The sequence below is a fragment of the Sander lucioperca genome, chromosome 7, assembly GCF_008315115.2.
Source record: "Sander lucioperca isolate FBNREF2018 chromosome 7, SLUC_FBN_1.2, whole genome shotgun sequence".
Lineage (NCBI taxonomy): Eukaryota > Metazoa > Chordata > Actinopteri > Perciformes > Percidae > Sander > Sander lucioperca.
The window spans coordinates 5,335,983-5,361,487 of record NC_050179.1 but is presented as its reverse complement, the minus strand read 5'-3'; the positions used below and the strand labels follow the sequence as shown (position 1 = coordinate 5,361,487).

The window sequence follows — 25,505 nt, the reverse complement described above, 5'->3', positions numbered from 1 at the left end:
TATATACTCTATATATTTAAAAGTACGCTTTCTGAAAGCAGCAGCAAACCAAGCCATGGACTGTTTTTGTTGGATTCGGTTAAGAAAAACCATTGGTATGACAACTGGGAACTTTCCTCAACGAAATGACCAAAATTGTTTGGCCTGCCCCTAGAGCTGGGCAATATATCGATATCGTGATATGACACTAGATATAGTCTTATTTTTGGATATCGTAATATGGCATAAGTGTTGTCTTTTCCTGGTTTTAAAGGCTGCATTACAGTAAAGTCATGTCATTTTCTGAACTTACCAGACTGTTGTAACTGTTCTATTATTTGCCTTTACCTACTTAGCCATTATTTCCACATTACTGATGATTATTTATCAAAAATCTCATTGTGTAAATATTTTGTGAAAGCACCAATAGTCAACTCTATAATATCGTTGCAGTATCAATATCGAGGTATTTGGTCAAAAACATCGTGACATTTGATTTTCTCCATATCGCCCAGCCCTACCTGCCCCCTCCACTGAAAACCAAACTGTTATCAATCGTTAGAGGCAATGCAATTGTGTTTGCATATTTGTCAGACAAATAGAAATGCTTGCTTTACGTAGGCGGATGTGATAAGAAGCTTACACTATCAGTGAGGTAAATATACTCACTCCCTAAGCTGCTCTGAGGGTTTCCCCAACAACAACAAGCTCACATGCAGCGCATACTGGTACATCTATTAGCACTGAACTAGAAATGTGTTCTAATGGCCTACAGAGATAACCAGCACAGACTGAACATCCATATACAATTATTGTCAGTGAAATGTCCCTTTACAGAACACTTTATGGGAATTATCTGCACTCTTAGAACATGTTTTTGACTATTCATTCCCTCACTGCAATGTAACTTATTGTTTTTTTTCTGACAGGGCTAAATGATTTGGGGAAAAAAAATCAAATTGCGATTTTTCTGCCTGATATTGCAATTACAATACGATTTGCGATTTGTTCTTAAAAGCTTAGCTTAAGTTCAATATTCACTATGTAACAAATATAACATGTCATGGAGCATTATAACATGAGACACCATCAAAACTGCTCTATGTTCTTATGCAAGGATGAGAACATACAGTAGATATGAATTGCCAGCAATAAGTTGCAATTTTAAGTAAGTAAGCAATTTGTCTTTGAATAAGCATGCGACATTGAACAGTCAAACAAACAGAACATTTATCACAAAAGCTAAAGTTATAATAATAATAAAAACAATTCCAATATAAAAAAATATCAGCACTGTAAACTGAAATTTCTGATATGCCTCAGTTCAATAGCAGCATCTACATATGGTACCTTCTGCGATCATGTTAAATAAAGTAATACAAAAAATAAATGAAAAATGCACTGAAAATAGCACTGTAAATAATCTGGGATATGTAATATTATTCCAGCATTTATCTTATGAAAAAACAGTAATAATAATAAGAATAATAAGAGGAATAAAAAAAATTTCAACTGAATATTGAATATTCGATTAATCGCGGTCTAATCGCATTCTTTCAAATCTCGATTTCAATTTTGAAACGATTAATCGTTCAGCCCTATTTCTGACATTTAAAAAGGTCAGCACCAAGTAGAGATGGGCGTATCGATCCTGTGGTATCGATAGATCGATATACTCACGCTACTCATTTGGCATTGATTTCCTTAAAAAAATATCGATATAAACTAAAAAATAATTGGGGGTGTATGCATCACTTTCAGCTGTTTTAGATTACTTACTTAAATTACTATGTGCCGGGACACCCCTGTACCTGGCGGCGTATTGAGCTGGCCCATGTCACGTGACAGGAGACGAGCGATTGAGCGTCCATGTGCGACACAGCCGACAGCGACACAGCCAAGGGCCTGAAAATGTGTATGTTTTTGTTCATATTTAATTTATTTCATTCATATTTATGTTATTTATTTTAATTTTAATTTTATTATGTATTAACCATAATATATTTTGTATAAATGGTCTGTATTTGTCTTGTGATTTGTCTTAAATGTAATAATATTTTTACTGACAAAAATTGCCAATAAGAAATGAACGGTATCGATATCGATGAAAATGCAAGAAAAAGTCGGTATCGTATCGAATCCTAAAAGTGTGGTATCGCCCATCCCTAGCACCAAGCACTTCAGTCAAACTTAGTATATACTGTACCACAAAAAGACATGAATAACAGCTACGTGGTGCACTCTTGAAAAGTAAATGCCAGCAAGTTCCTAATGCAACAGTCTGTTACAAATCAGTATTCCAGACACTGTATGCTTTTACTCACTCTACATGTGATCAACTTATGAACCCAACCAACCCCTGCACCCCCCAACCAGCCAACTTTACGTAGCTGCTACTCACGGGTCATCCATGAAGTCGTATATTTCCCTCATGGCTACGCCTCCTACATTGACAAAGAAGACCAGGCGGAGCAGCACTAGGTAGTGTTCAGGAGGCATCCACAACACACACTTCAGGTAGAAGGTGTTCAGCTCCGCCAGGAGGAACTGGGAAGGGAGGAGATAAAACAACACGTGTCTTAATTCAGGAGTAGGGCTGGGCGATATGGAGAAAATCAAATATCCTGATATTCTTGACCAAATACCTCGATATCAAAATTGCGCCGATACTGTAGGGTTGACTATTGGTGCTTTCACAAAATATTAACACATTAAGATTTTTGATAAATAATCCTCAGTAATGTGGACATAATGACGAAGTGGGTGAAGGCAAATAATAGAACTAGAACAGTCTGTTAAATGACATCAATTCACTGTAATGCAGCCTTTAAAACCAGGAGAAAACAATGCTTGTATCATATCACGATATTACGATATCCAAAGTTTAAGACGATATCTAGCCTCATATATCAATATTGATATACTATCGATATATTGCCCAGCCCTATTCAGGAGCACGGTAAATATGATAAATTGAAGATAACAGAATAGGACATTACTTATGTACTCCACCAATTATGCAAGGATATCTCCATGTGTGGGTAGTGACAAACATTTAGGTTTAGAAACTTAAGCAATGTGGACTGACTAATAATACAGAGTATGTTGAGGACATCTATGATGAGAGTAGTACAGGTTTAATTTTCACTATTTTTCATTGTATTGTAATATCTCTTGGTTGCCATTGTGACAAAAAGTCCCCTATTTTGATTTCAATAAAAAAACAGAATATTCCTTACCATAAAGATGATGCCCAACACCGCAAGCCAGCGACGAAGGTTTGAAGCAGGCTTCCACTCAAACTTCACCCAACTGTACGGAGTGAACTGGAATGCTATACGCTTAATCTTCCCCCTGGGAGAGGACACAGCAGAGAAACGGTTAGAAATAAACATTTCTAACACAGCAATGTTGGTACTTGTAATTAAAGAGGTAATATTACACCCCTAATTCACTTTTTTCAAAGGTCAACAAAGAAGTTCTGTCAAAAACTAGTTCATATCTTTAAATGTCAACATTATCCCTTATCTCTTATATCTGTCACACAATAGAGACAATACGTACAGAAGTTAGAAAAAAAGGAGCATCATTTAATTGTTGTGGTTTCAGTTATAAGAGTAGAGTTCTAATAGTGGGTTAATCACATTTTTTAATTAACCAAAATCTTGCTCGAGAAGAGCAGTTGTGTGTAGTGCAGTGAGTGTTAGGTCGTACTTGTATGTAGGAATGTTCCACAGGCCCTGCCACTGGTAGGGCTTCATTGACAACCAGCCCAGGGTCTTCATGCCACAGTAGATCCCCAGACCGTTACACACCAACACATCCATGATCCACTAGATAAACATAACAATTTTATAAAAGGGTAATAAAAAAAGGTCTAGTAATGCCTACACAACTGGGATCCTACACAAATTTGTTAGATTAGACCTTTTCTTAGGACGTGTGGGTGTGTACAGATCTCCCTGACTCTCCTATTAGTTTTGTTGTAAATTAGGAGGGAAAACTCACACTTCAGCATTCTTTTAAGACTATGGTGTTTGGTGACATTGGTGAGAAAAAATCCCGGCACAGCTCCTCATACCTTAAACCTGACAAAATGTTTGTCAGACAGAATGAAATGAAAACATCAATGTGTGTGTGTGCCAGGCCTTGTTTTTAATGTTCGTCACCAGAATTGTTTCTCTGTCTATTAAAATTATATATATTTACATGCTATTATGTATAGTATGTAATGTCAGTTATTAGTGTGTAATAACTTCAGAAACTGCCCTTACTTTATTTTGACGCAGTCTACCTCATATGTTTTTACAGTCAACAATGTATCCTTACATAATATCCCCACTATTTGTCTGTTTACATTCTATCACGTTGCTCTATTGCGTTTACATGGTGTTCATATGATTCAAAAGATTCTTATCATACAAACAAATGACCACTTAATTGCTACCATGAATCTCAACAGCAGCTTGAATACTGAACAAGCAGGCATTAAAAAAAAAGGATGTGGCACAGTGCTACGCACCAACAAATGACAGCAACGATGAAAATAAGGATGACTTTTATAACAGCCTGCAGAACATCCTGAAACATCTAAAAAGAAAAGACATCAGCCTCCTTATGGGAGATTTCAATGCAAAGACAGGAAGAGACAACATAGGCTACGAAGAAATGACGGGCAAGCAGCGTTTAGGAGAGATAAGTAAGAATGGAGAGAGATTCACGGACACCTGCGCCCTGAACAATCTAGTCATCGGAGGAAGTGTCTTTCCACACAAGAGGATCCAAAAGGAGTCCTGGATATCACCAGATGGTGTGACCGAGAACCAAATGGACACTTCTGTATTACCAGGAAATTAAGGAGATCATCACTGCAGGACCTACGAGTGAGGAGAGGCGCAGACACAGCATCTGATCACCACCTGCTAGTCGCCACACTGAAGCTAAACTAAAGAAGCAATGGATGGAAACAACAACAAAGAGACAGAAGTTTAACATCTGCCTTTTGAAAGACACAAAAAAAGAGTACATGCTGAATTTGAAGAACAGATTCCATGTACTACAAGAACTAAGCAGCAAAGAAGATATGCAAGACAAATGGGACAAGACCATCACAACAACATGAAAGAAAGTAATAGGACTAAAGAAGCACCAGCAGAAAGAGTGGATATCAGCAGAAACGCTATGCAAGATAGAAGAGGAGGAGACAGAAGAAGGCAGCGATTAACAGTCATACAAAGGCAACCAAGGCAAAAGTTCAACAAGAATACACAGGAATCAACAGAAAGACAAAGAAAAATGTGCCAAGAAGGACAGGAGAAACTACACTGACAGCCTGGCTAAAGAAGCAAAAGGCAGCAGTAAAAGGAAAACATGAAAGAACTGTATGACACCACCAAGAACACACAATGGTATCCCAGAAAATGTGGTCAACATGATCAGGAACCCCGACAAAAGGGATGACCTGCAGAGTAATCCATGGTAATATCCGTGGAGGACAACTCACTTGGAGAAGACTGGTGTTACACAAGGCTGTATACGGTCCCCATTCCTCTTCCCCCTGGTTAATAATAATAATAATAATAATAATAATAATAATAATAAAGACCAGAAACCTTTGCTTACTTCGGCAGTGTCACTGCCAACAGGGTGGCACGGATGCAGAAGTCAGAGCCAGAATCGGCAAGGCAAGGGCTGCATCCATCCAGCTGAAGAACATTTGGAGCTCCAAAGAAATCAGAGAGCGGGCAAAGCTCAGACTTTTTAGCTCTAACATTAAGCCTATACTACTTTATCGATCAGAGATGTTGAGGACAACAAGGAACACAATGACCAAGGCACAAACATTCATCAACAGCTGCCTGAGGCGGATCTTGAGGATCCACTGGCCAGATACCATCAGCAACAATCTCTGGCAGAGAATGGGCCAACAACCAGTGAGAGAAGAGATCAAGAGAAGAAGATGGGGATGGCTTGGCCACACATTCCAGAAACAAAACCAAGCACCACCAGGCAGGCCCTCAGATGGAACCCTCAAGGCACAAGAAAGAGAGGATGGCCCAGGAACACCTGATGAAGGGACCTCGAGACAGACATCAAGCAGAGCGAGGTGACATGGAAACGGCTGGAAAGAACAGCTCAGCACAGCCTGTGCTCCATGAAAAAGGAGCGATAGGCGTAATGAATGAAATGAGCAGGCATCAGATACCAGGATACCAAAAAATCACAATGCTTCCTCAACTCTTCATGTAGGACACTGCTCCACATTATACTTACTTACCAGTCACTGTACTGCAGAGCAACAGCTCAGAAGTACAGTGACCTTTGAAAACTTAAAAATTCAGCCCATGGTGAGGAGTTTACCAATGTGTCCTGCTGAATAGCTGGTGAAAAAATAGAGGAGGAAGGTCTGCTCCTCAGATCTCTGCAGTGTAAATGGAGACAGCTAGCTAGACCATCTGTCCAATCTTTTTCTGTTGCACGACTAAAACAACTTTTAAACGTACACGTTCCACCAAAACATGTTCCTTCCCCAAGGCTATTTTGCAGAGGCACCGTTGCTCCGTCCGGTGCTTAGCGCCACCCAAGATGATTGTGATTGGTTTAAAGAAATGCCAATAAACCAGAGCACGGTTTTCTCCCATCCAGGAATGCTGTGTGGACTCACCAGACCCTCCTCCGCAGCGCTGTGGAGGAAGGTCTGGCAATGCGAGACTACCTTCACCCCAATCCTCTGATGTCTGCAACTGGTCAACAATATCATGCAACTATGTTTTTTGTTTACTTTTACAATTATTTTGTATAACTCTGTAAACTACAAGCCATGACTGTTCTCACGGTGACTCACAAGAATTTCCATCTGATGTCGACACATTTGAACACACCTGAACACCTGGAGTCACACACTGACTATACTGGTCTTTGTTCACTGCAGCATATTCATATTTAACACCATTCTGAAGGCACACCTGTTGATTCTTAGGTAAGCAAAGGTGAGGAGCAATAATATGTGTACATACATGGTCCCACCAGCACTCTGAGAAGTTAGGTAACTGGTGCTCCAGGCTGTATTCCAGGAACTCAAACATGACACTGATGATCATACACATCCACCAATCCCGAATCATCAGAGTCTGAGGGAAAAAAAGAGAGCAAAAGGGGAGGATGAGTAGGAGGAGATGAATGGTGTGGAGTGGGAGGAGGTCAGCAGGATACCATAGAAATAAACTTAACATTTAGAGAGTCTAGTTAGAGACTCTCTTTTAGACTCTCTGAAGCTATTTTTGTTGTTTTGATGTCACATGCTCAACTGCTTTTATGATGCAGCAACTGAAAATTATTTTGTTTAGATTGACTAGTTGAAAATCAGACAGGCCGTTCTTTAAACCATCATTGGACAATAACATTATAGTTGAAGTCAATGAATGCACACAGGTGTATAGTTCGTGTTAAAGCTTTAGTGCTTAACTTTTTGATATTAATAAATGTCCGTTACATTCAAGATCGTGCGTGATTACGTAAGGCTTGTATCATGTGGACGCGCCGACAGTTTTGTTGTCATTACTTAGAATACCTAATGGAGGGGGTGACAGAAACTACGCACTATAGCTTTAAGTCTACTTCCATACATACCTTGATATACCATCCCAGGAAGTGAGCTGGAACAAAGCCATCCATCTTGTCCTAAAGAGACAAACAAACATGTACATTTAACAAGATTCAGATTCAAGTCAGTCCTAACACACAATATAACAGGCATGTTTCACTATTTTCTGACATTTTATAGACCAAACGATTAATTGATAAAATAATCAACGGATTAATCATGAATGAATATAATACTTAGTTGCAGCCCTACTCTTAACTACAATTATCTGTAGTATATATTCTCATTAAGTACCACATCTATTCATATTAGTACCAACCGGAAATGACCACAGGGAGTACTGGGTCATTGAACAGGACAAAACTTGGCTGGGCATCATAAAGCATGGAAATAAAATACATCCCAAACCAGTTTCCCACTGTGTTTTCTTTTTAAACAGCATAGTTCAACCACATAGCATTTGTATTCATTTCTTTCTGCCTAATTATTTAGCACATTTTAGTTTTTTTTGTTTTTTTTTTAATCTTCTTTTAGCTACAAGTCCAAAATAGTCTACAATTCCAAATCTATTTAATTTTTTCTAAATATGTGGTCATAATTTGACATTTTAAAAAGGTTATTCACATAAGTTGGCTGTAATTTAGTGGAGGATGTGGTGAGTTTGACCCACTCTCATAGACTGAAATCAGGCCAACAGTAGAGATGGGGTCTGGGTCATCGTGGCAGCAGCAGCAGACTGCCTCCCCAGGGGGGAAGATGGCCTGGTTCTACTGACGGGCTATAACCTGCACCAGACACAAGCCTCTGGAGCCAGTCAGCACACAGCCACACTAACTATGAGTTTGTGTGGCTGTGTATGAGAGAGAAAGAGTGAGAAAACGTAAAGGAGAAAGGGGCAGGGAGGGAGAACTAGTGTCAAACGGAAAATGAGTGTGTGAATGGATGAGGGAAAGAAACAGACTCCTTTAGGCTGCCACACTATTTGAGATCTGGGTCATTTCCTTATTAATAATAATAATAATTGAGGGCAAACCGTATCATAATATAAATAACAGGACCAATTCAGAAATGTCACTTCTTGGAAAGTGGCTTGTTACTTGCCCGGGAGTTTTCAGCTTTCAATATGAGAATGAATGGTACTGCATATTCAAAATATGTTTTTAACTGAATAGCATAGCTTTTGCCCCCAATGAAACATATTCACTATTAAATGAGTCATACGACCGTTCATAACTTTAAAAAAGGTCTTACCCAGATGTTGTGGAATGGGTCGGTGGTGTTGCCTGGGTCGTAAATGAGGCAGTTTCCTCCATAGTCCCGCTCAGGGAGCGGTACCCCAAGCTTGGGGTCAATGTACTTCATGAACTGCCGTCCATCATGCACTGTCTGGATAACACGGTGAGAAAACGTATTAAAAAATATCAGTGCTTATTCTCCCTGAAAAGGAGCTTTTATGGAGACATAGAGCCATATCGAGACTGAAAGGTGTATGTTGCAATGCGACTTTCCACCACTGATTATAGAAAATGGACATATTCGGAATATGGAAATAAATAAACTGTAATTGTAATTATACATAAATCATATTGTCAATAGCTCCAAACAACCATAACAATTTCCACCAAAAAAAGCAAAAATAATTTTATAATAATAAATAAGTTTTCATTGCATATCATATACTGTATTTGCACAAAATGTAAAAATAAATATTTATTAAATAACAAATATACATTATCTCTTCAATCTTTTTTTCATATTGAAGTTGTGAAACTGGGAACTCACGTCATGTTCTTTTGAAAGTTCCTTTTTTATTTGCTTCTGTGAATTTTACATCTTTGTGGCACATTACAGTTTTTAAAGGGGGGATTTTACCAAGCTCTAATTTAAATTTTCCTTGCATGAGTAAAGAAAGTAAATTGCTTAAGTGTTTAAACTTTCTTTTAACAGTGTCAGGTTGTGTGTCTCCTAAAGAATCTATCTCAACTTTTAGCCACAGGCCGCTGCATTTTTTTCCCGGCTCCCCCCTGCTTCGCCAACTTTCGTCTTTAACAAGATACAGTTTGCCAGCTGTAAAGCATTTCTATTTTTTAAGGGTCTGACTCAGTGACATTTTAATTAAACCAGAAGAATGCAAAAAGGCTTCCATGGTTCCAGATGTGGGAGGATCAAAGCAGAGAAAATAGCAGAGATTGGAGGACTCTGAACAAAATCCTATATTTTGGCCGGTGTTAAGTCCTGGTTTTATGAGGCCTGTATGCACTCTTCTACATGCTTTTTCAGGATGTAGCTACTATGCTTTGGTTTGTGGACAAAAATCGTTGATTTAAACCAAAAGGTCAAAATTGACTGTTTTGTCACTGTTTGAGTTCTGCTGCCTTGTTCTGGGGGCGGAAACTGCACATTACCAAAATGGTTCATAACAACACCAGAGGAAGACAAGCATGTGCTGTAAGTGACATACTTACTTGTGTGCATCTGATTGCTATACATTTTTTCCTACAGCAATGAATGTTTTAATGTGAGTGTTTCAGCACATCAAGGCATCAATATTATTAGCAGCACACTAGTCTGGATCAACGGAAGTACATTTCCAGGATAAATGACTGACATCGTGCTGCATGTCCCTCCGCTTCCGCTCTCTATGTGTTGCCTTTCTCAAACTGTTCGCTTTGAAAAAACAACTACAGACTTCAAGCTAGCAAAGAAGAAAATTGGATTGTGCAATAAGACAGGCCTGCTTGGTTCTTTCGGGGGAATGATTGTAAAGATTTACAAAGAATACGTTTACGGCATTAACTATCTAACTGGGATGTTTTGGGACCGATTGGCGGGGATTTGCTATCATACCTGCAAACTCAGAAGGGCTGAAAAAAGGTGATATATATATATATATATATATATATATATATATATATATATTTTTTTTTTTTTTTTTAAAAAGGAGCACAAAACAACAGTCGGCGACATTAAAGAACGGCTTGTTTATTGCTAAGGCCACAGGGTCAAAATTAAATGATTTATTAAAAATGTAATAACAATAACTTATAACAATAACTTATTTCACCAGTAAATTGCTGTTAAACGACAAAAACAACCACTGGATGGGAAAAGGGTATTTTACAATAACTTTGAATGCAGCACAAGGCTGGCGAGGCGAGTTTCAAGTGAACACAACATTTAGCCGAAAAGCGACTAGTTTGCAGGTATGTGCTATGAACAAAATACACAAGATGTTATACTGGTAAGAGCAAATTACGTTTAACCATGTATCCAGCTAATTTAAATAGCTCACGTTATTGTATTGTGTGAACAGTTAACTTCATTTTATATTGCATGTGGCGGTTTCTTTTGCGGGGGGTGCAAATGTTCCATCAAAACAAGTTCCTTCCCAAGACTATTTTGCAAAGCCACCGTTGCTGCATCTGGAGATTGGTTTAAGGAAATGCAATCAACTCAGAGCTTCTTTTTTTTCTCCTATCCTAGAATGTATGTGTGGTGTAGCCAGACCTTACTCCACAGCGCTGTGGAGTAAGGTCTGGCAATGCGAGACTAGCAGCACACCAACCTGGAACAGGATGAAGATGAGGAACAGCTCGTAGACGACAGTGACACAAAGCCAGAACCTCCAGTAAGCTATACACAGAGAGAGAGAGAGAGAGAGAGAGAGAGAGAGAGAGAGAGAGAGAGAGAGAGAGAGAGAGAGAGAGAGGGGGAGAGTTGTAACAACAAGTTACACTGGACATCAATGTGTCACTTCTAAGAAAAAAAATAAAACTTGTTGGATGACATCTGGGAATTCATATGACTTCAGTTTTAGGGTATCTGTTGTTTAAAGGGGTAAAGATTACATACATTATATAGGCTGAATAGATGATGATGAATGATGGTTTACTTTGTGTTGAGTACCATTATGTCTGTCTCAGTCACAAAGACCTTGGTGACAATCCTATTTAATATTGTAGAATTTCCCTGAATCATGTCATTGTTAGTTAGTACTCAATACATTAATTATAGTGTGTGTGTTTTCTATCACCAAGAGTACAGTCAAATTCAGTAACAATTTAGTACTACAGTCACTAGGGTTTTTATCGGTACCGTGAAGTTTTAAAAAGTGGAACCACACTTGCAACCGCTTTATCGGCACTCTGTGACTTAAACAAAACTGCAGACACGAAGTAGTTTGCTCTGTCTGCACCTCTGCGTGTGAGAGGACAGAGAAGCTCGCTCTCAGGAACTGAAATTTGGCACCGTTTGCTTTAACGTGAATCGGCCTTCGGTAGTACCAACGTAATATGGTCGGCACCCAAAACAGTACAGAGCTCAGTACCCAACCCTAACAGTCACATGGATTGCAACAGATAGTCTGTCTTCCTTTCAAGTTCAGCTTCATCAGTAGATTTGTTTAAATAGGCACGTGGAAGGACTACTTGTGGCTGTGGTAAGAGCTTGAAGCTATCTTGTGATAAACAACCCACAAATGGATTAAATTCAATGGTCACTGCTATAGTAATTTCTTGTAAATCTATGTGTATAAGCTCAGTTGGCTGTGACACTCCCAGCCAGACCTGGTTGTGAATCTAAAAGTCCCTCTGGGTCTTTTCCCAGGCTATAAACCTGTCAACAGAACTGCAACACAACAAATGAACCTACTTGGCTGGCTCAACAGGTCAGGTAATATGACGCAGTCAGTTAATACACACACACACACAGAAACGAAAAAAAAAAACCTTGTCTTTCAATCCACAAAAGCAAAGGGCAAGAAGGAACAAGTAATGCAACAACAGCAGCCCAAATTCTTGTGTGGGTCTCCATCTGACCTCCACACTATGTTCCTTCTGGAGTTAGTAGGAAACATGTTGTGTAATAGATAAGATGAGTCTTTTGCGTGACTGACCTGGTTAAAAACTTAAATAGCAAACTACTTTAATGAACTGCACCGTTTAAATAGAAGTATTCCTTTTTTAGGGTGCAGCTGATTTTTCTACTATATTTACTGCCTCATAGTTGTATGCCTCTCAAGAATTCACTGTGGCCTTGGTATAATGCCATGTAATGCCAACTATCATTTTTATCTATTCATTTTAACCTTTTTACTTATCAAGGAAAACTTATACCTCGAAGGGATCCCTGGAGAAATTCCATAAAGTGTGGCAACCATTCCTGGACTATTATAACAATGTCTATACTTTACACAATGTCACTTGATGCCTATCTGTGCCTATTCTAATACAAATATCTAACACTGCCTTTATTTTCATTTAATTTTGTATCCATAGTACATTATTGATATAAGCACAGCATTTTATGCCTCTGTATATTTATATTTACATGGTGGTACTTTTTTTGTCTGTCTGCGCTCGCCAGTCTCCTGGGAGGGAAGGGTGGATGTTGTGGGATGATTGTTTGTGTTTGTGTTTCTTGTTTGTTCTGAAGATACCAGTAATAATAATTGAATAATAATCAAGGAAAACTAATTTGACATATTCTGGATATTGTTCAAAGTAGAATAAAACAGCTCTGCAAAAGCTCAACCTACTCAAATTCTTTAAAAATTGAACCTGCATTGCTCAAGACGTGTGCTGAAAAAGACATCATTGCTTTGACTGAGATACATGGAATGAAGAAGATTAAATGTTGCCATAAAACTGGGAAAATCAGTTTTGGACTGTTCCATTCTTACCTGGATGTGGTCTGGTGAAGGGCCCATCTTTGGCTTGTGTCACTCCAAAACAGAGGAACACCAGAATGCTTGCCACAATCCCCCTACAGGACCACAATTAGAAACGCAGAAAAATGCAATTTGTGGTTGTGTTTTACTATACTAATATTAACATAGACGAATCTGGCAGGTGATTTAAGTGTTGCGCTCTCAAGAGCAGCTGCCATTACTGCAGTGGCAAAGTGGAACTCAATATATTTACGCTGACAGTGAAGGCAGAGATGTTTGATCTAATCATAGTGACATGACAGATGAAGTAGTCTGTGTTTGAGTTTATGTTTTGTAGATTATAACATTAATTTAAGGGAATTCTATATTTTCAACATACAGTACAACCTGTTCTACAGGATCTAATGGACAGATTTCTTGGCAAAAGTGAAATATATGCAGGTTTACAAGAGAGCTGCCAATGGCGGCTTGTCAACGTCCCCCTGCAACCCAGAGCCGTGTATATAATTATACACATAATACTAGGGCTGTCCTCGACTAAAGAAATTCTTAGTCGACTAACACTTATATGATTTTGTCGATTAATCGATTAGTTGATGTAATCGACAGAGCTGTGCTCTTTGAGAGGTGGTTAAGACTAGAAAAGCACAATATAAATGTAGTTAATTAACCATCTGTAAAACTGACTTTCTCCACAATTAATCCTGCAAAAGCACCACTTTAAATCTTGTGTTTACCAGAAATGTGCTCATAAGTTTCTTGGAAATGAGTAATTAAGCATGAATAAGCATAAAAAATGACTCATCAACTAAAGAAATCTTAGTCGACTAAGACCAAAACGACCGATTAGTCGACTAATCGACTAAGAGGTGGCAGCCCTACATAATACGCCATTTTTTCTGTGTCAGTGGTGGTCTTAACATAGGTACAAAGAGCAGGATGGGGAAAGTAATGGGGCAGAATTTTATTTGGTGACCTGTTTTAGCAGCTGACTATTGACAATTACTCCCCCATTACAAATGTCTGTGTTTGCTAAGAGATGAGGCCAATCTGAACTTGCTGCTGTCAGGTTGTGTTGCCTTTAACTTATGGTAAAGATCTGAAAAACAGGAGACCAGGCAAGGACATGGCTGTGTGTGTGTGTGTGTGTGTGTGTGTGTGTGTGTGTGTACTCCTCGGCTGAGAAGAAGCTCTAGGGTCTTAGGGCCCATTCAGACTAGAAAAAGCTGTGCGGCAGAGTGTCACTTAAACGGCCCATTAGTGTAATATCCTGTTGTGTTATTTAACCTCCCTATGTTGCCCAAGTAGACTTTATATTTCACAATTATTGTTTTCCGTCAGATTGTTTATAGATTTCCGACTGCACATAAAGGCAAAAAAAAGAGATGGGAGGGACTGTGCTTTGTTGTTGAACGAAACGGTCAGCTGTTACACAAACTCCTGGGCAGTTAAGTGCTTGTGTTTCGGTTTTTCCCCTCATAGTTTTTTTTTTACTTTTTGTGGCAGTGATAGATGGTGTTTACTGTTTACTTTATGAGACTCTGACACCGCCTCAAAACTGACTGCCAAGTCTAATCGCCGGTTACATGATTGGCCACCGCAGGGTGACGTCAGGTTGTGTGTCTCCAAAAGTTGAATCTGTCTCAACTTTTCGCTACAGGCCGCTGCGGGTTTTTTTAACGGCTCCCCCCTGCGTCCCCTACTTTCGCAGCCTAAACACACTACCCTCATTCAAAATAAATGGGAAGACCTGCATTTTTGCGGGAACGTCTGATGACCGACGCAGTGAGTGTGAACACAGCCTTATCCCTATGGGCTAGAGTGGGCTGACTGCAGCAAATCCTGTTAAGAACAATCCCACGATCCCTTACAGACACCAACATACACACAAACACAACCTACAATCACATAATTTATGCAGCTTGCTTGTGCTTGGCCTGCCATGAACTTTCCATTTAAACTCCCACACACAGCCACACCAGCAAAGTAATCTTTAAAAATTGCGGTTCATTATCATAAGGAACCTTTTTTCCAGACATTTAGTTCACATGACCCAATAAACAAAGCTGCCTTTTTCTGTATCAAGCAAGCCTCCAAACTCTTATCAGAGCCAAGTCGTGAGTTGATAGAACAGAGAGAAGCTTAGACAACGGTCATCAGACTAGCGTGAATCAGACGTCAACTCCTGACCAACATGAGGAAGACAAGTCAGCCCATGTAAGCAAATCTAGGTCAGTTAAAAAAAACAGGACCACTTCAGTTGTGATATTAGGTGCCCAGTATAATATGTCAAAACTAACTTAGAACAAACTGATGTAATGTTATGGTGCTTAACCATAGAGTGATGTTAGAACACTATGACATTCGGGCACATTTCTGATCGGAATCGATTTATTTCAATGTAATACTGTAATCAGTGGATTTGCTCGTGTAAATTTCTTCGCATTAGAGTTCAACTTTGGTGAACTTTGACACACAAACTGTACTTTGACAAACTATTGCACCAGGTTGACGAAACAGAGAGAACCAGTAGGTTCAAAATAAAAACGAAAACCATCTAATTCTATAAAATTCTAAAAGCAACGCCACTAGAGCTTTCCTCTCCAATAAACATTTTGCCACAAACAAAACTAGCCATAACCAACAGAAGCAATTGCATGACCCACAAGTTTGTGGACTTTTGTCAAGCCTATGAAAAACACATAAGGTGGTTATTCATTTGCAGTTTTCAGGGAAACGTAGTCTAGTCAGCTTTCAGTACCACCAACTTCAGTATGCCACTTTTTGGTATGACTGGGCACTAATAAGGGAAACCAGATCACACCTCAGTCATTTTGCTTTTATCCAAGTCTCTATGATTCAGTAAATGTAATGTACTGTGTTGCATATTGTCTGCATAAAAGCCACTCACTAAATCTTAATCTAATCAAATGGTTACTGGACATTCATGCTATTCCTTTTCATGGTCATCAGAGTTAGATTTTTCTGTGAAAAGCAGTGACGTCAACAGAGGGCCAGCTGGGTTCAAGGTGAAAGCTGCTGAAGAAGGAAGTGATTCAATTTGAATTGATGAATTCTGCATCTCATCCATGTTGCTGTGGCGGTTTGTCTTCATGCCAAATGGTGTTTAAGGTGAGATCAAAATGGTGGTGCTCACTGGCTGGTTTTGTTATGTGACCTATTCATCGGGCATTGAATGAATGTGACATGACCCACAAAAGATTGACACACACACACACACACACACACACACACACACAAACAGACACAAACAGACACAAACAGACACACTATTGGCTTGTTCCTTAAATTTCACACACAAAGAGGCACCTCATTTGTAATCTGCTGGCTCCTCGGTACTGAACACTACACAAAGACCAAGTGGTGGTCAATGTCTGGTTATAAGGGGCAGTAATACAAATCTAAATCTAAATCCAGGATGGCTCAACATTAAGGACCAAAATTAGAATAAACCTTTAATATTTCAGTGATGCTGGTTACTAATAAAACAAGTTTCCCCTCATGATAAACTGCTGCCAAAATTATTATTTCAAACTTCAGTCCAATCAACAAGCCTCAGTGGATTAAGTGGATTTTCTCAGCCAGCTGGTTCCTGTTTTGGCTTTAAGCTCACTGAGGAAGTGACGATTACAGCCTACTGACCTCTTAGTGTTGTAGGCCGTGTCCTGGGGGGTTTCTTCCAACAGCGTGACGTAGACCAGAGCACAGGTCAGAATGAACAGCACGGTCACAGTATGGGCTCGCCTGCAGAGAAAGAGGTAGAGTAGGGACAGAGAGAGGGATATTAATAACATTTGTAAAGAGGAAAATTCAATAAAAGCCACCGGAGGAGAGAAACAAATATCCGAGGTCACCAAAGGAGAATGTTTAGCAATATTTAATGCACTAATTTGAGCTGAGAAAACATCGGTGATTGCTAAACAAAGTGTCTTAATAAAGCTTTTAGACATCCTGTGCATGTGACAGAAAAAGCTTTGGCTCTAATAATCCAAAGTAAATATAATGAAGGGAGTGAGGGAGAGGAACATACACACTGAGGTATGGATTTTCAGTCAGTTTGACATTTTCTGTCACTTAAAGGAACACGCCGACTTATTGGGACTTTATCTTATTCACCGTATCCCCCAGAGTTAGATAAGTCCATACATACCCTTCTCCTCTCCGTGCGTGTTGTAACTGTCAGACGGCTCCACCGGTAGCTTAGCCTAGCACGGATCCTGAAGGTAATCGGTTCCAACTAGCCTACTGCTCCGAATAAGTGACAAAATAACGGCAACATGTTCCTATTTACATGTTGTGATTTGTATAGTCACAGCATGTACAAATAACAAAGTCACATGAGACACAGCCATCTTCTAACCGTATATAAACTGGGAACTATATTCTCAGAAAGGCAAAGCATTGCTACTCTCTGCTCGGGGCTCAGGTGCTGCAAGCATATCACTCCGCCCAAGTAGCAGAAGTAGCACTGCTTCGCCTTTCTGAGAATATAGTTCCCAGTTTGTATACGGTTAGAAGATGGCTGTGTCTCATGTGACCTTGTTATTTGTACATGCTGTGACTATACAAATCACAACATGTAAATAGGAACATGTTGCCGTTATTTTGTCACTTATTCAGACTTATTGGGAGCAGTAGGCTAGTTGGAACCGATTACCTTCAGGATCTGTGCTAGGCTAAGCTACCGGTGGGGTCGTCGGACAGAGTTACAACACGCACGGAGATGAGAAGGGTATGTATGGACTTATCTAACTCTGGGGGATACGGTGAATAAGATAAAGTCCCAATAAGTCGGCGTGTTCCTTTAAATGGACGAATAGAAGTCAAAAATAGCTTTTGGGGACAGTGAAAACCTCAGCAGGGAGTATCTGGCCTGTTAAATTTATAATAAGTACACTTTTGGGAGACACTTTGAACTTGAGTTTGAAGGCCATGATGTTGGCCATAGGCTCATATCTCCCTTATCACCAGACAGCGGGGAACAAACCTTGGCCTTTGTCGTACGACAGTTACACACCATAGTGGTTCAGATACATCCACGCTATCCATGGGGTTTATCTCAACTCAAGGGGCAAAGTTTTATTTGTCCACTTACTGATAGAAGTCACAGGAAATGCAGCATGCAAAGGATAACCCCAAGAATTCTCAATTAGAAAGAGCGGAAATAATAACTTTTTTTTTATGATATTTGGCAAGCTGACAAGGACATAAAGGCAAGATAATTTATAGAAATAGTGTATGGTGGGAGCAATGGCAGAGTCAGTTTAAGGTTTAATATACTCGGGATGATTAGATTGATCAGACAGCCATTGAAATCTGACATTTATTGTTATCTGGGCTGTGGCCACAGCAATCCCAGGGGTAGGGATCAGGGCCGATCAAAGCACTTTTTAACGCCTGACCTATTGCCTATTATGTGTTGTTGCTGAGTGTAGCCTAGCTGTTGAAAAGGCTCCATGGTGCTGCTCAGTTAAAACACTGACACCAAACAGCATTGTGAGCGAGTGACCTGCAGGCTCACTGTGAAGCTCACCGTGAAGTAAATAATCAGCAGCCAGCAGTGTCAATCAACCCTAATGATACGACAACGTGCACTTATGAGTATTGTGAGCAGTGCCGCTTCAGGTAAAGACAAATATAAAGCAATTTTGCTTGAATTTTAGCAACATGTTGCAGATGCACTTCAGTGTTTTGTTTCACTATACAGCACCAAACAACAGACAAAGTTAAAGAGTGGCTCTGTCATTCCCACTCTGGGCCCTGATTGCCTGTCCTCGCACTATGGAACTTTAGCGAGCGGTTACATTCTCCCGGGAGAAGTGCGTAACGTTTTACAGCACTACCACTGATTTTTGTGATTTATAGTTTCCTGATGGAAAATTACTTGTTGCTAAAGTAAGGCTAACCGCTAACTGTAGCTGCCGTCAAAGCTGTCGACTTGCAAGTTTTTTATTATTAGTAATGTAATCATAAGTAATGCACCTGTACAGCGGTTGTTATTATTATATGGCTTATTTACAACAGCAGTGTAGAAGTGAATTACACTGTGGAATGGTGGTGTGGTGTGACCAATACATGTTATGAGCTAGACATTTTACAGTTGCAAATTAAATTTGTTTGTGCTCTCTTGTGGACAAACTGCAATGAACAATGGCTTCTAAATTACCTGAAACATATCTCTCTGTCCTGCAATTTCTTGTTACTTTTCAACCAACATATACAGATATACCTGTGATAAGCTAAAATCAGACGACAATATCAGTGATGCTGCGATCTTGGTCAGGCTCTGGTTAAGACACCAAAACAGAGCTAAAACGGATTGTGCATATTGGACCTGCATTCGTCAGGTGGCCAGAAACACAGCAACATTTGGAGGCTCAGCAGCTGACCATGAACAGTCAGACAACATTTGTTTGCTAACGAGTAAGCCTGAACAACTTTTAAACATGACCGTATGTGGTGGCAGTATATTTCGCAGCTTGTGTGGATGTTGTTTTCCCCCCAGAGGCCAAAAAAACTATGAATACAGATTTTTACGATAAACACAGCAAGTGTAGTTTATTCCTATCAACTCATCACACTAGCAATGCATAATTGAAACCATGTCCCCGAGCATGCTCAGTGACATTTGATTGACACAGCTCTCCCGAGATTGACACTGCAGTAAGTAAATTGTAACCTGGTTCAACAGTATGGCTCTTTTATGTGTTTTTAATACTTTTGGGACAGCAATAAAGGTCAATGGAACAGAGGCATTAGCTGTATCAGACTGTAGCTACACGAGCAATGGTCACTTCAGGGGACTTGGTAATAAAAAGATAACACAACACTACCACCTCTGCCAGCCCTTTGGCTCAGAGTCTGTCACGGAGACGGCACGCCAGGTGCCATTAGCATTTTCTCCCTGTTCCTTCTCCTTATCCAAGGGATTGGCAGGAGATACAGGGGAGGGCCTGGCTTCTCTCTTGCCTAACAACCACACAACACCACCGGGAGTGAAAAGACACAGCAGAAATATCAGCCTGGTGCAACTGAGAGGCAGACTAAGATTAGAGCAAAATGTACCACCAAGATTGAGGTTGAACATCAAGATAAAACAAGCTACGGGTTTAAGACAGAGCATGCAGAAATAGCCTAATGTTGTCCGGCAGGGTTGAAAAATGCTGGACAAATACAGTTTGTGACTTTACTAAGCTAAAAAATGTGACTTTTATTTAATAGGACATGATCGATTGTCACTTTCATGTTTTTGCAGCCTCTGGTTTCGATGATCTCAATTAGGTATAAATCACAGGGTCACTGGCCTTGTGGCATCCTGGTATGAGCTCAATTTTCTTTCAAGTGGTGTTACTACCCTACTTGAAGAGTTCTTCTCCTAAAATACATTTGAAAACAAAACCTTTTCAAGACACTGTCAGTAGTCAGTATACACAAAGCCTTCTCAGAAGCCTCTTAGAACTGAAATGCGTGGGCAGCAATGCTATTTAAGGAAACATCAAAAGTGGTGTGCCAGCAAAAAATGTTGTTTCATCAGGCTGACTTCTAGTCTGGCTATCACCAGACCAAACTCAATCTTTTAAGATTGAACATTAGTCTGGGGAGTCTGCTCTGTATTTTCTACTTCACAAGAGGCGTGATCAACGGGCATAGTTCAAATGACTGTGTAAGCAATTGGATAGTCCTTCAACTAGGGCTGCCCCCTCTTAGTCGATTAGTCGACTAATCGGTCGTTTTGGTCTTAGTCAACTAAGATTTCTTTAGTTGATTAGTCATGTTTTATGCTTTTTTCATGCTGAATGACTTATTTCCAAGAACGTACGAGCACATCTCTGGTAAACACAAGAATTAAAGTGGTGCTTTTGCATGACTCTTTGCAGAGAAACTCAGATTTACAGATCTGTCGATTAAATCAACTAATCGATTAGTCGATACAACTGAATGAGTGTTAGTCGACTAAGAATTTCTTCAATCGAGCACAGCCCTACCTTCAACCAATCAGACCAACGATCCGGGTGACATAGCAGCGACAGCGGCATCAATGGGTTGCTGCGCTTCGATGGCCATCATGTTGAATGTAAACAAAAAGCTGCTTGGTTGCTTCTCTGTCGTCATCGTGTTAAACCCGGCAATAGCGCGCCAGGTGGTTAAGACAGTTTGTTATTGGTCTCCGCAAAAAAAAAAAAAAACGGAAGCAGGATAGATAAACATACAGGTTTCCAGCCTGAGCTGCAGGGCGAAATCAAATCGCCGGCAGATCGGGCTGGGTTTATCCAATCTAGCTGACTTGTATATAAGGGTCTATCCAAGCTATTCCTTTTTTAAAAAAACAAACAAAAAATCCTTCCCTCAACTTAAATCTGTGCTAATAAGGCAGGTTGCATGCCACGTGGTTTACGCTCCTTAACAACCAGAGGAAGCTGCCACCACCAACAAACAGCTAGTCTAACCGTGAGTCACAATGTTCAGTATGTGTTCTAACAGGTGTATAGAAGTGTTGATTCAACTGTAGTTTGTATTGTGTTGAATTATACGGCATAAACTAAGCGGAGATTCTAGTATTTAGTCTACCCTTATTGATATAAATGGGGTGGCCATACATTAGAAACTCCTCTACATACTGCGCGATGCTGGCCTACTTTAATACCTTTAATAGACAAAAGTATCTTAGCATCTTAGTCCCTGTTAATGCCTCCATTATTAGACTAACAGGAAACCTGGATTTCAGTAATGAGAACTTCTCATTAGGGTTTATCTCTGGAAGGACCAGTCTCTTGTGTTGTCAACAATATTGGCTAGCTTAGCAGATTCTTACTGTCCCTTGCTTTACACACAAAGCAGAGATGAGACACACACACACTTACTCAGGCTTAAATATTCCTGGAGCGACAGGTTGAAGGGCCATGGTTGCTATGAATTAAAGCATCCTGCACATGTCAACACGCTCTGTCTGGGTGTGTGCATACAGAACTCACTCCTCCAGTTTACCGCATGGACAGAATATCTGTCTCGACTTCAAATCGGTCGTGGATCTCTTTCTGCCTAAGGTGCAGACTAGGATATTGGCTTGTCAACAATAAGCTCTGCCTTGGATGCGCAGCGTACAGCCCGGCAAAACACCTTGATAACTAACATCTTGTGGACCTTGATGATTCCTTTCTATCATTTTGCATTTGAATAATTTTACCAAAAGACATTTCAGCTTGATCTCAGACTAACTATTTAAGTCACTGTATATTAAAAGATTTGGAACAAGGTCACAGTATTTGTTGTGATTAATGGAGGTCACTTTGGGCCTTTCAGTTCACCTTGAAAACTATCACAAACCTTGTCGTTATGTCCTTTCGCTGAATGAAATGTGAATTTGAAGGATTTTCTTGTAGTCACTGAGGAAAACACTAAAATTACCTCCGATGCTGCAGCGTTCAAAATGTGACATTTGGATTGCTGACATTGCCAGAAAGTACTCACCAGAAAAAGGTGTTGGTCCCGTCGTCATACACTTCACACTCCGTGTTTCTCCGATGCATGCTCTCCTTGGAAGTCTGCTTCACATGAGCTCTGATATGTGTGCTTTGATCCGGCTCGACTGAACCGTTGTTGACCTGCTCGGCGGCGGATGTGCCGCACTTGCCGGTAACGTTGATCGCGGCCAGGCCGCTTTTCTTCGACTCGGGCTTGGTCATGGCTTTACCAGCCCCACTGACCTTGTTGCTTTAAAAATGATGCTGTGCGGTTTGGCTTATCCCTGGGCTCTGCTCCCGTGTACTGTCATCCGCGTAAGCCCCACCCAAATGACTGTCAGCATCCTGGGGTGGTCGGAGGAAATGAACGTTATTAAGACAATAACGTAATGTACTCGGGAGGAGAGAATAACCTGAAAATCACGTCTTGCCGTTGTTTTAGCTACAGACTCCTAGACGCCGCCATGCATGTCACAGTACAGTATGCATATCATGAGATGTGTAACGTTAGTTAGCCTTTGAGACTTCTTCTCTGACACCACCTAACGTTACTTAGCTATATCAACCCAACGCATTTCTACAAAAACGAGCGGGGCAAGACTGTCATGACAGCAATGGCGTCCCCTTTCTGACATAACAGCTGTAACGTTAACGTTATGTAACAATATTTAATTAATGGCTTTTAGGTGCTAAACAAATCACAGTAGTTAGTTGCAATGCCATGAGTGCAAAGTCGTTGATGTCAGACAGCTTGGCTAACATTAACTGTGTTAGCTATCGTTATGTGTAGCAAGCTATTTTTTGACCTTGGTAACAATGCTAAGTTAACATTAACGGACAAGCTTGTTAACAATTAGCTAACCGGCGTAAAACTAACATTACTCGATACAGTGTTTTACCATTTAGCTAGCTCGCTTGCTAGCTAGCTATGTGTTAGAAATTGTCTTAATTTAAGCTACCATTAACGATACTTACGAGTTGGATTTATGGGATTACTGACTGAAATCCGGATGAGTTCTGAGGCTGCTAACGCTACATCAGTACAAACGTTTGAAATCCGTGTTAGTAGAAAGAAAAACAATTTAGAGGTAAACTGTGTCACACTTCGCCTGGAGACTACAGCAATAGACAATCCGCTCTAGACCATAGCTGCACTGTGCAGGCTACACTCCAGACACACATCACATGGGCTTGGAGTGTATTTGGTGTCAAGGTAAAAGCAGCGGCCATACCGTATCCGGTATATTCTCTTCATACTAAAAGATGTCCCTATAGTGTGACATGAAAATAATTTTATTTTGAAATTAAAATCTTTAAATCGGAACCCTAACTCCTGCTACTTTCCTGAACTTTGTTACATTGGCCTGACCCATTGGCCTGACTTGACTGTGGCGGGTTTAGCAGAGGATGATCCGTTTAAACTATAGACTGTATACAGTCTATGGTTTAAACTATGGCTTTGTTTGATACAGTTAATTGATATATTTACGTAGGCTATATATCTATGGTAATAGTTGATGAGTTAATGTTAAATTCTTGAAATCCCACAGTGACAATAGGTTACATACAAGTAACAAAACCACAGTGCGCTGTTTAATGGATTAAACTGCTAAATGTGTAAAGCCGCTGCTTTGGGTAATTTGTATGTCGTCACTTCCGTTAAGCCTAACCTCAGTCTTAAACAAAGAAATAAGCAAAAACATGAATAAGAATGTGTTCAGCATTTTTTTACTCTAACAGACTAATTTAAAAGTAAGTATTTTAACAATTATAATTGGTAATACATTATTATGATAAGCTAACTAGTTTGATTATCAAACATTTCAAAAGATAGTAGTCAAGTTGTATATTGCAGTCGGCTTCAGGATGAATTAAAGATCAAACCAAATGTGCTTGTGGAGCATAAACACCACTCAATGTTTTACAACCTGGCGACCCAAATGTTGTTTTCATTTAGGCCTTAGTACTGATTTATAAAGCATTAAATGAGTTATTGACCATTAATAAATCTATTAGTTAGTTACAGTTTTTTTTTTATAATTTAAAGTTGTATTGAATGTTTTAAAAAGAATATCCAACAACAACAATAAAACAGCAACCAAAAAAACAGACAGGTAACCAAAAAGACTTGATATAAGAAAGGCAGGTATTTGGTTACAAAAATGTGGTGGGCATTTAGTAGCCTACATTGCAACACTTACAGATTTACTGTAATTATTAATATCTTATCAGCTTATTTCTTTCTTGAAACGTCATGTTTACCATAGCGCTGTAATCACATAATTTATTCAATTTTAAAGACGCTGGTTACTTTTCAATATAAGATGCATAATATCTCATCTCTGTCAGCCAGTGTGATGTAAACTCACCCAACAATCTTCAAGAGCTTGATTTGCCTACAGAAGGAGCAGGCGCTTTCTGTTCTTCAACAACTGTGAGAGAAGCTTTTAAGAGCTTTCAAAGCAATTTGTTGGGCAATCATAACCTTTGCTTAGAGTCCACCACCAATTTTGGATTATCAAAGATACATTCAGAATATTCTCCTCAAGACTTTTTTTCAGATGGGAAAATCCCTCAACTGACAACACATGGCAGCTTAAACCAGCTTTATCTTGCTCTTGTGTAACCAGATGTGGGGAGGAGGCCAGAGATAAAAAAAAAAAAAAAAAAAAACCTTTCTGATTCGTTTATTTTGTGGAAAAGTAGAGGAAGAAAAAGAACAGTGTGTTCACCTGTGTGTGTGTGTGTGTGTGTGTGTGTGTGTGTGTGTGTG

At 39.7% G+C, this 25,505-nt stretch overlaps 1 protein-coding gene across 3 annotated transcripts in view; it reads right to left on the bottom strand.

Moving 5' to 3' along the window:
• Positions 1-25,277, bottom strand: part of ptdss2 (phosphatidylserine synthase 2) — a 31,835-nt gene extending 6,558 nt beyond the window's left edge. For 2 of the 3 annotated variants that reach the window (XM_036002751.1, XM_031282500.2), the window contains exons 1-11: positions 23,708-23,964; positions 22,740-23,077; positions 16,914-17,015; positions 13,263-13,345; positions 11,148-11,215; positions 8,834-8,968; positions 7,609-7,659; positions 6,996-7,109; positions 3,694-3,812; positions 3,219-3,333; positions 2,381-2,526 (exon numbers count right to left, since the gene is read on the bottom strand). In XM_036002751.1, coding sequence (XP_035858644.1) covers positions 2,381-2,526; positions 3,219-3,333; positions 3,694-3,812; positions 6,996-7,109; positions 7,609-7,659; positions 8,834-8,968; positions 11,148-11,215; positions 13,263-13,345; positions 16,914-17,015; positions 22,740-22,954 — 1,148 coding nt within the window. In that variant the 5' untranslated portion in view covers positions 22,955-23,077; positions 23,708-23,964. Of the gene's footprint in view, positions 1-2,380; positions 2,527-3,218; positions 3,334-3,693; positions 3,813-6,995; positions 7,110-7,608; positions 7,660-8,833; positions 8,969-11,147; positions 11,216-13,262; positions 13,346-16,913; positions 17,016-22,739; positions 23,078-23,707; positions 23,965-25,101 lie in introns of those variants that run through there. The other variant, XM_031282501.2, reaches the window with a different exon arrangement.
• Positions 25,278-25,505: the final 228 nt, after the last annotated feature.